General features: G+C 56.2%; 1 protein-coding gene across 1 annotated transcript; it reads right to left on the bottom strand.

Moving 5' to 3' along the window:
- Nucleotides 1-7321: 7321 nt before the first annotated feature.
- PDZK1IP1 (PDZK1 interacting protein 1) lies at nt 7322-13071 on the bottom strand. Its single transcript, XM_043461425.1, has 5 exons — nt 12965-13071; nt 12598-12761; nt 10121-10229; nt 8333-8428; nt 7322-7697 (listed from the first exon to the last, which is right to left on the bottom strand). The coding sequence occupies exons 2-5, from the start codon at nt 12662-12664 to the stop codon at nt 7625-7627; spliced, it is 345 nt and encodes a 114-aa protein (XP_043317360.1). The 5' UTR covers nt 12665-12761; nt 12965-13071; the 3' UTR covers nt 7322-7624.
- Nucleotides 13072-13757: the final 686 nt, after the last annotated feature.

Here is a 13757-nt window from a genome sequence, read left to right as displayed (position 1 = left end):
CTCCTAGTGAGGGCAGATTTGGCAGAGTGCTGGAGGTGGAAGATGTAGAGGAATGAGCAGGCAGGATGGAGGCAGAAGTAGCCACTGCCGAGCATCTGCTTAGTTACTAAGGGGACCGCTCTCCAGTTCCCAGATGCCTCTTTCCAATGGACTGTGAGTGCTACAGTGACAAACACTCTTATTTTCCTCTTCATCTCCCCATCTCTCTCTCTCTCTCTCTCTCTCACACACAGACACACACACACACACACACACACACGGAACCCTATATTGAGGTAGAATTAACAATGGATTTAAAGTCAAAAGAGCAGGGCCCAATGCCACTTCCAGACTGTGTGACCTTAAGCAATTTACCTCCCTTTCTGAGTCTGCAGTTTTTCCTCAAGAAAATAGGATCAGAATAAATCTCCAATCAGAAATCATCCTACACACCACAAAGTAGCTGTTAGCTTCAACGCGCAAACTACAATCACTGCCTTTGGGTTGAAGGGACGGCCCTTCCCAATCTCTTATTGTAACTTGTTAGCTCTTGGCACCTGGAAGATTCTTCCATCAGCTTCTTCCCAGCCTTCTCTCTCCTTTTATTCCCTGCTCGCTGGAGCTCACTCTCCTCCTCGACCCCTCCTCCACTTCGCCAGCACCCATTCTCATCACCACCCCCATCCCACACCCCAAGCTCACAGCCTGAACTGGTCAGGAGCCCGGTTACTCATTTGCAAAGTCCACGTACAGAACAGTACAGGCCTCAGCAAAGCAGAACGAACCAGCCCCAGTATGTTGGCTCCTCCAGAGGTCCAGGGGAGCAGCTGGGCCCAGCACATCCTGTTCCAACCAGCCTTGCAGAGCCTCTAGCCTGCCTCTTACTCTGATTGTCACATGACATTGGGCAGGGGCCATCCCTTCCTTGGGCTTTAGATTCCACTGTGCAATATTATTAATACTAAACTGGGCTAAATGACTCTAAGGATTTTGCTAGCTCTGACAGAGTGGTCCTGCATCCAACCGAGTTCATCCTATAATAATAATAATAATAATAAGACAAAAGCTAACATTTGTTCAGTTCAGTCGCTCAGTCGTGTCCTAGTTCTTGCAACCCCATGAACAGCTGTACACTAGGCCTCCCTGTCCATCACCAGCTCCCAGAGTCCACCCAAACCCATGTCCATCGAGTCGGTGATGCCATCCAACCATCTCATCCTCTGTTGTCCCCTTCTCCTCCCGCCTACAATCTTTCCCAGCATCAGAGTCTTTTCAAATGAGTCAGCTCTTCGCATCAGGTGGCCAAAGTATTGGAGTTTCAGCTTCGACATCAGTCCTACCAATGAACACCCAGGACTGATCTCCTTTAGGATGGACTGGTTGGATCTCCTTGCAGTCCAAGGGACTCTCGAGAGTCTTCTCCAATACCACAGTTCAAAAGCATCAATTCTTTGGTGCTCAGCTTTCTTTATAGTCCAACTCTCACATCCACACATGACCACTGGAAAAACCATAGCCTAGACTAGACGGACCTTTGTTGGCAAAGTAATGTCTCTTCTTTTTAATATGCTGTCTAGGTTGGTCATAACTTTCCTTCCAAGGAGTAAACATCTTTTAATTTCATGGCTGCAATCACCATCTGCAGTGATTTTGGAGCCCAGGAAAATAAAGTCAGCCACTTTTTCCACTGTTTCCCCATCTATTTGCCATGAAGTGATGGGACCGGATGCCATGATCTTAATTTTCTGAATGTTGAGCTTTAAGCCAACTTTTTCACTCTCCTCTTTCACTTTCATCAAGAGGCTCTTTAGTTCTTCTTCACTTTCTGCCATAAGGGAGGTGTCATCTGCATATCTGAGGTTATTGATATTTCTCTTGGCAATTTTGATTCCAGCTTGTGCTTCCTTCAACCCAGCATTTCTCATGATGTACACTGCATATAAGTTAAATAAGCAGGGTGACAATATACAGCCTTGATGTACTCCTTTTCTATTTGGAACCAGTCTGTTGTTCCATGTCCAGTTCTAACTTGCTTCCTAACCTGCATACAGGTTTCTCAAGAGGCAGATCAGGTGATCTGGTATGCCCATCTCTTGAAGAACCTTCCACAGTTTATTGTGATCCACACAGTCAAAGGCTTTGGCATAGTCAATAAAGCAGAAATAGATGTTTTTCTGGAACTCTCTTGCTTTTTTGATGATCCAGCGGCTGTTATTATGTGCAGTAATAGTACACTTGACACTATTCTGTGTATTATGTGCACTGCTTGAGTCTTCACAACACCTCTTATTAAATGGACACCATGTACTCCCCCCAGTTTACAGATGAGTAACCTGGAGCTTGGTTGACTGATTTGTCCAATATGATATCAGTGTCACATCGGTGTTGTGTCCAGGCTGCCTGGCCCAGACCTGTCCTCTTAACCTCCCAGTGGGCATCCAACTGGAAAGCAAAATCTCTGGCTGAACTAGAAATTGCTCAACTGCACTTCAGACCTGCCCTATGCACCCAAATGCCCCCTAGTCCTCTCCCTGTAGACATCCCACCAGCTCCCAAATCACTTGTCCAAATGCATCCTCACCCCACACACTCCTGCTCGTCCCCTGGCACCTGTCATTCGCGGGGCCCCCCACTACCCAGTGCCTTCGTGAAAAGCAGGAAAAGGCTCCCCTCCCTGTAGGCCGAGGCAGGCCCCCAGGCTGCAGGTAGAGGTGCAGGTCACAGAACCCTGTCAGTGCTCCCCAAGAGGTCCCACCGCCTTCCAGCCCGCTCAGGACGATCCTGAGACTCATCCCTGAACTTCCTCTCACTCTCTCTCTCATCAAGCTCTCTATTCCTCCTCCCCACGGAGCCAGGGTCTCCAGGGAGCAGGGCGCCACGAACATCATCATTCCTTATTCTCTGGAATAATGACTCAAGACAGAGGCCATGGGACTCTCGGACCATTTCTGAGAGAACGGGAGGTGCGTCATGAGGACCGGATGCTAAGTCCCCCAGAGCCTGGCCCCACCAGTAGTACTCAGAACCTGAAGTTTTCACGGAGCTGGCCTCTAGGGACACAAAGAGGGGGCGCTGGAGGTCCGGCTGCCCTTGAAGCTTGCAGTGCGAGGTGCTGCACAACCTGTGAGGTCCCGAGCGCCCGGCCATAGGAAGGTCTTTGGTCCCCGTGCTTAAGGGGGAAGAGCCCCCTGAAGGTCCAGTTCAAAGGCTCTACTGAATCCACTCTTCTCAACGAGTGTGCAGCCACCAGGAGGCAGACGTGGGCGGGGAGGGGGAGAACAACCCCTCCCCAGCAACTGAAGACCAGATGGAGCATCGGTGTTCACTGACCCCAGGACCTTCAGCCAGAGAGAGCTTAAGAGCGGGGGTGCAGGTCCTGTGTGTGTCTGTACCTATGTGGGGTGGACGGGTATGGACTGGGATTTAGTCTCTCCTTCTGGGTCTCTTCGCTACCCCTTGGGCTTCCCTTTCCTGGGCCCAAGCGTGGGTGCTGGTGACTCAGAGAGGAAAGTCACCCCCTGCCTGCCCTCGAGGAGCTCCCAGACCTGACGCTGGAGCTGCACACAGACAAGGAAACAGGCAACACAGGGCAATGAGTGCAGAGATGCTGGTGTGGCCCAGAGGAAGCCCTTAGCCCAGGGCTCAGGGCGAGCTTCCCAGAAGAAGTGACTGCTAAGCCGAGCTTAAGGGGTCTTCTGGCGAGTCTCAGGTGCAAGGATAACACACACATTATCTCTGCTTCCTCCCAGTAACCCCGCAGGGAAGTCATGACAGAAGGAGTCTTACCGGCAAGTGAAAAGAACATCCAGAAGCCCAGGTGGTCCCACAAGCAGGGAGGCGAAGAGCTGGACTTTCAACTAGAGTCTGCATGATTCTTAAGTCCCCAGTGTGGACTACTGGGGTCTGACACTGGGAGGAGAGCCAAGCTGGGGGCTCCAGGCTCACAGACCAGATCTGAAGGGGAGGCAAATGCCTCCCATCTTCATCCCAGAGCAAGTTCCACCGGTTCGAGCCATGTGACTCACCTGAGAGCTTGGTCTAAGGAGATAGGGTAGGATAAGGAGAAAGACAGCCCATCACAGGCAATGGACACCTCCCATTGCCCCCACTCCTCTTCCCTGGGCTGGGGGAAGAGACTCTGCCTGGCAGACGTTCCCCGGTGATATTAGGCTCCCTGAAATACAATAAGAGTGCAGTGTTCCTGCTCATGTCACTCTGAGCATGAGAGAAGTCATCTTGAAAATTATTCCAAGCCCCTGCCACTCTATCTTAATAACACTCAAGCTAGGACTCCGCACCCTTTTTTCAAAACCAACTCCAGGCTGGAAGTTCCTCTTCAAGTCTAACTGAAGTAAGCTGTGCTGCAATCTACTTTCAACTCTGCAGTTGCTGGGTGGGGCTTTTAGCGTGATTCGGGTGTAACCTGCCATGTAACCCTGTGAAATCCACACGTTTTAGGTAGAGGAAGAACAGGAAAGGTGCCGGCCGTATTACAGAATGCCGGAGGAGCAAGAATGTCTTCTGGGAGTAATAGAACCTCTGGGTCCTGGAGCCAGGGCCTGGGCAGCCTTCGCCTTCTGCCCAGAGAGCAGGGGGAGGGATCCGCCGGAGGTCAAGCTGCACAAAGAGTGAGACTTGGGTGAGGGCACCGGACTTCGCCCCGCCTCGAGGGGCATCAGCACAGCGCAGGCTCGTGGGGAGAGCTGGGAAGAAGGCAGGGGGAGAGCCCGCTGGAAGAAGAGGGCGGATGAGAGGTGAGAGAGAAGGCGTGAACAATGAGTTCAGGTGGAGGAAGGAGAAGGGAGACACGCGACCGATACAAGAAGATGGAACTAAAAACTGCACTCGGAAAGAGACTGGAGCACAGACAGGGAGATGAGTAAAGGCGGGGAGAGCCAAAGAGAAAACAGGCTTGGGACCGGGAGGTCCGGCCTGGGGAGAAAGGGGTGGGGAGGGAGCAGGAAGGCGTTGAAGGAGCATCCTCTCCCTTGTCTGTCAATCAAGGAGCTCAGAAATCCCCTTCCCGCAGGGCGGGAGGGGCGGAGAGCTTCCCCCACGTCCCCTGACGCCCTGCCCCAGCCCAGAGGCTCCCCCTCCCAGGCCCCCCGAGCGATGCCCCCTCGAGACTGGCTGTGCAGCCCCGATAGATGGTGGGGGGCCCAGCTGGTGCGTTATCAGCCTCCTCCAGGAGCCAGCCTGAGCCACTCAGCGGCTGCCAGTCTGCGATTAGGCCCCCGGAGGGTCATTAAGCACCGCCCTGGCCCGGACCCAGCCTCCTTTCCCTCCTTCCTCTGGCCAGACTGGCAGGTGGGAACTAGCGATAAGGACTGGGGGCTCCGGCAGTTCTGGGGCCGGCAGCTCCATGCCCCCTGCCCCCTGTCAGGGCAGGAACATGAGGCTGGGGGGAAGGTCAATGCCAGCCCAGCCCCACAAGGACCCCAGGATGGAGTTCCCACCATCCTTGTCCAGCTGGTGGGGAAAGGGCTAAGGAGGCTCCTGGAAAGGCCCGGGGGTGTGGGGTGGGGGGAGGGGAATCTGACCCCTCTACTCACCCAGCGGGCCACCCCAGCCCAGCCCACCACGCCCCCCCACCCCCACCTTCAGCACCGGGACAGGACAGCAGCTGCCACAGCCCCTGCTGGTGAAGTGTGAGGGGCTGGAGGGGAAACAGGGGGATGGCATCTCTGCCTTCAGAGCTGGCAGGCCAATGAGGAGTCAGACTGGGAACCGCCTCCCCCCACCCCCGACACCCCGAGACAACTGGCGGCGGGGGGGGGGGGGGGGGGGGTCCTGAGGTGAGACAACAGGGGGCTGAGGTGGGAGGAACGTAGCTTCATACAAGGAGGATCAGACCCAGGCAGCCAAAGGCTGGGCTGGCTGGTCACTTGACTCTGTCCTCTGGTCTAGTTAAGGAAGACTTCCTAGAAGAAGAGGTACCTAGGCAGGGCCAAGGAGAAGGAATGTGCAGAGTTTACATGGGCAGAGGGGGGTGAAAAGGCATTCTTTCATGTGTGCAAAAGCCGAGAGTGGGAATCACAGGAGCTCTAGCCACAAGTCACTGAGCTGAAGCCCAGAGAGGAGAGGCGAGTCACACAGCAGGGCAGAGACCCAGCCAGCCTTCAGCTGCGGGATCTTCCCTCGGCTGCAGGCTGCAGACTAGCCCCCAGAGAGGTGGGAGGGATGGTCTGGATTTCGGGTGGAACTCCCCAGGGGTATTTGGGTGAAGCCCTGGAGCAGCACAGGAGCAGCTGTAACGGAGGAACCAGAGGCCGTGACAGGTTGAGACAGGTGGCAGAAGGAGATCTGAGGGACAAGGTGGGCTGCTTCCTGCCCTCCAGCCCCTCTCCTCTGGAACTTGGGGTGCTCCCGGGACAGCCTGCCTCCAGTTGCCAACCCAGACAGAGACAGAGGCTGCTCTCATGAGAATGACAGTTCTAGAAGTGAGGGGTCTCCAGGGTCAGCCAGCCCGGTTAGGGTCATGTCCCCTCCTTCCTGCTTCATTCTCCCAGGGGGCCCAGTTCCTTCGCCCCACCCCCACCTGGATCTGGGAGTCAGTGGCTTAGGAAGGATAATTCCCACTCAAGCTTTGTGGTGAGCCTGGCTAAATCCTCAGAGGGTCAGCAGAGCTCAGAGAGGACATTGACTCTCCAAAGTCACATGGCAAGTCAGGAGGGGACTTGCTCAGACTCCAATCTGAGCTTCCCGAGTCCTAGCCCTAGACTTTCCCTAGTGCTTCCAATGCCCCAAGCCCAGCCCAGAGGGGCCATGGGGATGAGGACAGAGCTGGATGAATGAGCAACGAGTGAACCCGCTGCAACATCTGGCAACATGGAGGCAGGGTGGAGGGGTCAGGGTTGGTGCTACATGAAGAGCCCAGAATCACCCAGATTTGCAGTTGTGAAGGGCAGGTCAAGAGAGGAAGACTCGGGACTTCCTTGGAGGTGCAATGAAGAATCCTCCTTGCAGTGCAGGGGACCCAGGTTCAATCCCTGGTCAGGGAACTAAGATCCCACACACAGCAGAGCAGCTAAGCCTGTGCACCACAACTAGAAAGTCTGTACACCGCAAGGAAAGATCCTACTTGACGCAACAAAGATCGCGTGCTGCAACTCAATGCAGTCAAATAATACATGTTTTCTTTAAAAGGGGAGGGGTGCTTTTTAAGAGGGTCTCTGCCTGGAGCAAGAAGTGTGCTCCTTGGCCTCGGGGGTTCTCCCAGAGAGGACTTCCTGGAAATTCTCCAGAATCACCGTGACAGTGGCTTTGGAAGATGAGTCAGAAAGCAAGATTGGGCCTCTCTGGAAGCCTAAGGAGCTATTTCTGAGCTATTTAGAGTCTAAGACCCAGAAGTACAAAATGTCTTTATTTCACAGAAATAAGGGCCCTTGCCACGGTCGGGGGAGGGAGATGTGAGGCAGGATGGGAGGTGCTGAGCTGATTGTCTTTTTCAGAAGAGTCTTCTGAAATGAATTGGGCAGGAGACCCCCTAGAACCTCAAGGCCACAGCTGAGCCCCAGCCTGGACACAGTCTGAGCGTGGACCTTGGCAGGAGGGTGGGACAGACGTGGGGGTGGAGAAGGCAGGCCCCTTCCTGCTGATCCCTGTAGAGAGAGGGAGGGGGCTGGCATGGACAGGCAAGCAGGGGTCACATTGGGGTGCTGCGGACCTTGCCCTCCTCCTCTGGGATGTTCTCATAGGCATTCTCATGCTCACTGGACCTGAAAGAGGATGATAGGGGTCATTGCTCCTTCTATCCCATCCCCTTCTCCCTGCCCCATCCCGCACTTGTGAGGGCTGTGTCTTCCAGAATAAATGTTTTGAGTCCCAGAGGGGGTTCCCTTGACCATATCTGGTCTCCTGCACCTGAGACTGGAGGCCTCTCACCACCACCACCCTGAATCCCATCTCTCTCTGCCATCTAGCTTCTCCCCCGGGGAACCCCACTAAGAAACCCCCTGTTGAGCCCACTTCCTCACTGAGCTTCCTCCCCTACAGATTCTCCTCCCTACAGAGTCCTTCTACTCATCTCTTCAGAGTCCCTTTCTTCCACTGAGCCTCTTTTCCCCATTACATCCCTCCCTATGAATCCAATCTACCCCCTGAGCCCCTCCCCGCGCCGAGTCCCTATCCCCTTACTGAGCCCTCTCTCCAAACTGAGGCTGCATGGAGCCTTGCAGTCCTCCCAAAGGCCCCTTCACTCACCATCCTCCCACACTGAACCCTTTCTCTTCACTGAGCCCTTCCGCACATGAGCCACCATACTCCCCACCCTCTCCTCATCAAAAGCTCCTGGTCCTGAGGTCCCCGGGAGCCCCTGGAGCACAGGGTGATCTGCCCTATACCAGTGCCTCACCTGAAGCTTGCTGCCATTGAGGAGTACTTGCCATCTGTTCCCACCAGGATCCCGTCTGCTTTGTTTCCAATGGTCATGACCATGTTTATAGGCTCCCTAGGGACAGAGCTCATCAATAGGGCTCCCTGGGTTCCCTCTCCGTCTGTTACCCCTCCTCCTTCTAGTCCAGTCAGGCCCAATTTTATAGGCTCTAGGGGAAGCCTCTCCCTCCAGCAGGGCCCAGCATCCTGGTTCTGGCCACACTCTAAGGGGCCTCACACCCTTCTCCCTGATCCACAGTGGGGCCCTCAGGTTCCAGCCTGAGGTCTACTAAAGACGTACCAGACATTCTTGTACCAGCCACCTCCCAGTCTCCCTCTGCTGTTTTCCTCTGGCCTCAGCTCAGCTCCAGAGCAGACCCGGCAGCCCTCAGTGTCTGCCCCAGATTTCCCACAAGGTTTTCCTAAGCAGTAGGAATGGCCGCTGAAGGCAGAGCTGGGGCCAGTGGAGAAAAGAACCATTTCCAACAACAATCTCCTTGCCTCTTACTCAAGGGTGGCCTTTGCCCCAACATCCCCGGACACCACTCTCATGAGGGTCACCAGGATCCTAACCACTGCTTATCTTTCCTCGGACATCCCACAGGCACCTCAGACATAATATATCCAAGTTGCCCCAGACCTGCCTCTTCTCTCATGGTCTATATCGGTGGGCAGCCCCATCAGAAGCCTGGATGTTTTCCCTGTCCTTCCTCCCTCCTGTCTCTATGTGCCGACCCCTTCCTTCCTTGACAGCTCTTAGACCTGTCCCCTCTCTCCATCCCCTCCGCCGCCTCCACAGTCCAGACTCTCTCCTGACCTCATCCTCATCCCTTTTTTTCATCTGCAGACATCTCAACCCGAGACTGGCTTACACACTTGCACTGGATCCTTACTGCATTAAGGACAAAGCCTGAAGTCAGGGGCCTTACTGCACAAGCATCTGCCTGGCCTGGGCTCTGCTGACCTTGCCAGCCTATCTCAGGCCTCTCCATCCCTCTCTCCATCTGGGAGCTGCTCATGTTCATTCAGTGTCTCCTGCAGGGCTGCTGTTGGCACCCAGGACCGGCCACCAGTATGAGAAACAGGGGCAGACGCAGACTTGCCCCAGAGTTGACAGGTGCAGAATGAACTAGATTTCAGCCCAGCCCCCTCTGCCTTTGTGCTCTGCTCCGAACTTAGGACCCCTCAACTGCAATGCTCTCCCACCCTGCACTGTGCTGGGACTGGCTCCTGCTTGGGCTTCAGGATAAACATACAGTAGGAAACCTTCTCTGGTCGCCCTCCTTTCCCCCCCAGGTCAGGCCCACACGGCACTCTGCAGGCTCCTTTAGCATCAGCCTCAAGCTGCGATGGCTCCCACCAGGTTTGCCTTCCCTTCCCATCTGGGAGTCTGTGAGCACAAGAGCAGTGTCTGTCCCGTTGCCCCTTTGTGCCTCCCGAATGTGACATGCCAGCAGACCCTGGAGAAGGGCAGAACATTCCTGTCCAGGGGTTTTCACAGCCCCCATCACAGATGGGCCGCTGTCCCAACTCTACAGATAGAAACACTGAGAATCCGAGAAGAGACGACCTGCCCCCAGTGAGCACACTCAGCTGTAGACACTAGCAAATCTCCGCTCTGCACCCCGAGACCTCAGGCCTCCGTGTCCCTTCCACACAGTGAGAGGATTTCATCAACCCTTCTCCCTGCTACAAGAGCAGTGGCCAGGGTCCTGGTCCCACCCTGCCTGCGCCGGCCCAGCTCCAGGGCCGCCCAGGCAGCACTCACGGCTCTTCCTGGCACCAGAAGTGGTTGACAGCAAAGGCGATTGCGACGAGGACCAGGAACACAGCCACGGCGATAAGGCCTTGCATCCAGGGCTGCAGGTTCCCCCGGCCTGGAAAGGGAGGAGTGTGCTATGCTTTGGCGGGGGGGTTGTCCTGCAGCAAGCTGGGCGCTGCCAGTGCAGGGGGCCCTCCTGCCTCTGGGCAGGGGCCTGTGCTGGAGGCTCCCAGCCCGCTGCCTGGACCAGAGGAGACCGTCTGGGGAACAAGGACCCCGTCTGACCACTGGGCTTATAAAGGGGACGGTAGTTTGGAGGAAGACAGGATTTGGAAGAAAGAAACGAGCCAAGGAGGGAGGAAGCCTCAGAGAGCAGCATCTGAGGTCCAGGCAGCCCAGAGTGTCCCCTCCTCCAGACCTCTCCCGCTGCAGTGGGTAACAAGTAGGGGCCCCCAGGGAAAGCCTCGGCCCAGGGACCAAAGGGCAGCCCCCTGAATAGCCAGCCTGGCCCTGCCAGGGAGGGTGGCTCCCCTCCTCCCCTGCTCCCAGGCTGGAGCGGCCCAGAGCTAATAGGACTGGGCTGGCATCTGGAAGATCCTGTTTTGTAGCAGAGGTTCTCTGGTTGGGTAGGCGTGGGAGCATGGACAGGCAGGGCCGCGCAGCTGGGAGTGCCAGGGGTGCCCAGAGGAAGGGTGGGACAGAACACCTTTGGAAAGGCAGGACAGAGGGCTGAGGCTCTCTCTGGGTCTTGGCAGAAGGGGAGCTTCCAATCTGAGCCCTTTTCGGCTCCTCTGGCTGGGTGCCCAAGGGACTAGGCCAGACACCAGTCTGAGGCCCCATCCAGGCACCTTCTCTGCGTTTTGACCCTTGGCCCTTGACACCACCTCTAACCCTCAAGATTTCGCAGAAGTCTCTGCTCTCAGCCACTGGCAGCCCCAAAGGGCTCTCCTCTCCCCGGACATCACCGTGCTCTGTGAGCCCGAGAGAGCCTGGCCACACCTAAGGACAGACACGCAGTAGCAGTTAGATGTCTCAGGAAGGGACAGAGGCCAACAGGAAACTTTTGAAAGGTCCTGCTTCCAGGCAAGAATACCTGCGTTCCTAGTGCCGTCCTGTACCTAAAGGACCCAGGCTGAGCATCAGAAACTTCATTCTGCCTCATTCCCTCTCAAAGGTGCTTCCTTGAGTCTACCCGAAAGCTCTCCTGCTGCAGGGAGGCACTGCCTTCTCTGAGCAGTCCCTGATCCTGGCAGGTGTTGGGAAGGAGGGAGGGCCCTGGGAACTCTGTCCTTTGGTCAGACCTTGCTCATCTCCTTGGGTGACTGGAGATAGACAGTGTGATTACTGTATGTTCCATACTTGCCAAAACGCTGTGTTTTGGACTCCTTGTTTTCCCAAAAAACAACGGTTCAGGCCCTTTGTTTCCTCAGTGGCTACTCAAGGATTGGGAGTCAGGGCTCAGGCCCTGGGAGGCCTGTCTCTGCAGCCGATTCCTTCCAGACACACCAGGGACACTGCTCTTCCTTCCAGGTGGCTCTGGGATGGACACACAGCACAAGGGGCAGGGCCTGCGGCAGGAGAGAGGAGATCTAGCCCTGTCCCTTCTTGCTCTGCTGTGTGACCGACACAAGTTACTCAGCCTCTCTGATCTTCAGTTCCCAAAGAGGGCTTCCAAGGCCTGAGAGACAGAGTTGAAGCAGTCATGCATGAGAGCTCAGGGTGTCTGCAAAGGAGGGGTGCTCTGGAAGCCACCCCCTCTGGGCCCAAAGCCCACCTGCAGAGTCCCCAGACTCTGGCTGCAAACACAGCCTCACAGCACAGGGCAGACACCAGGTGGTGGGTGTGGAGCTTTACCCATACAAAGCCCTACCCCACCCCTGCAGGGCAGGTGCCCTGGGAGGTGGGCGGCCAGGTGTATTGTCTTCATTTTATGGATGAGAAAACTGAGTCTCAGAGAAGGGCAGTGATTTGCTCATCTCCTTGTGTGGCAGAATACACACAGCACACAGCAACACAGAGGCAAAGCTGGACAGAGAGCCCAGGAACATGGTGGGAGCCCCACTGGGACTTTGGGTAGGAAACAGTGGGGGTTTAGGCCAAAACCAAGACAGAAACAAGCCTGCCATTGAGGGGTGGCTCAGCCCCCACCCCCACCCTCCTTGAAGCCCCCAACTCTCAGAACCCAGCCATCTCTAGAGCAATTCCTGCTCCTGGAGCGTGGGTCTCAACTCCCCTCCCCAGCCCTAGATCAAGCGTTTCCCTGCTGCCCTCATTTCTCACTTGTGGGAATCATGTCCCAGCCAGAAGCCTGTGTCTGCCTCTGGAGGTTCCCCGGACTAGCCCAGTGCCTCTTCCCCCTCCAACCTGCAGGTGCCAAGGGTGATGAGAAGGACCAGAAGACCACCCCCTCCACCCCTGGGCTCCCAGCACCCAGCCCGGCCCTCTCCTCCCCGCAGCCCCGGGGCTGGCCCAGGCCCTGCTACCTTGTTGACAGCTGGCGGGGGGCACTGCCGTGAGCAGGCTCAGGACGACCAGGCTGAGGGCCAACATGGCTGCAGGCACCTGCTCGGGCGGCTGGAACCTGGGCCCCTGGAGCTGCTGTGGGTCCTGTGTGTGTCCGCTGAGATCAGCTTGGCCTGGTTTGACCCTGGACGAGAGAAGCTAGTGAGGAAGGAGGCGAGGGAGGGAGGAGGAGGGAAGGTGGAGGGAACCTGCCCTCCCTCCCACAGTAATGAGCTGCCAGGCCTGGCCTTCCCTGGCCAGAGCCCAGCCCACCCAGGCTGGTATTTGAGGTCATCTTCCAGGGACCGTGGGGCCGAGCCCTGGGAGGTGAAGGGAGTCGGGCCTCACCTCCAAGCCCCAGGCCCTGAAATCTTGTGTCAGCTCCCCCTTCCTGGCAGTGGGGCTGGGTTCTGGGGAAAGGTGTGACACATTCTGGCTCCTGCCTTTGAATGAGCCCAGTGGGCGGGGCCTCTGGGCAGGGCTGACAGTGGGATTAAGAAATTTGCTGGTTGGTTCCGGGCTAGGGGAAAACCCCAGAGGCTAGGAAAGGTCAAAGCTGCCTTCTCCCTGAGAGCCTGGCCGTTTTTCTGTCCTTATCCTCACCTGTCCCCACTCAACCAAGCCAGAGCCCAGGGTCCCACTCCTGCACACAGCCCTGGCTTCTGTCCCTGCACTCCCTGCCCAGTTCACTAGCTCTCTAAATCCGCTCTTTCCCATGGGAATCACGACAGAGAGCCTGAGGTCCTAGTCCCCAGCCATCCCCACCCAACCAAGCTGACCTGACTCAGTTCAGCTCCACCTCTTTGCCCCAGAGTTGATCCTTGGAAACTGGGACAGGATCTGAGCTTGGTCAGAGGCCTCTGCACACACCTTCTGATCCCTCTCCACCTATCCCAATGAGAGCAGTAGGTGTCCTGCTCTGGAGGACAAATGAAGGACATTCACAGGTTGGAAGGTCCAGTCTGGAGCCCTGAACCCCTGGGTCCTTAAATCTCAAGATCCCATGGAGGTCATCAGGCCCTCCAGCTCAGGATCTGAGAATGACCCAAGTTTCTGTTGAGGCCTGGGAGCCAAGGGTCTTACTGGGTCTCCTTCCTCCATGCCCCCCTACATTCCTCCAGGAGTACAGGAAGCCACGGAT

This window comes from Cervus canadensis, chromosome 2, assembly GCF_019320065.1.
Source record: "Cervus canadensis isolate Bull #8, Minnesota chromosome 2, ASM1932006v1, whole genome shotgun sequence".
In the NCBI taxonomy this organism is placed as follows: Eukaryota; Metazoa; Chordata; class Mammalia; order Artiodactyla; family Cervidae; genus Cervus; species Cervus canadensis.
This window is presented reverse-complemented; position numbering and strand designations above follow the sequence as displayed.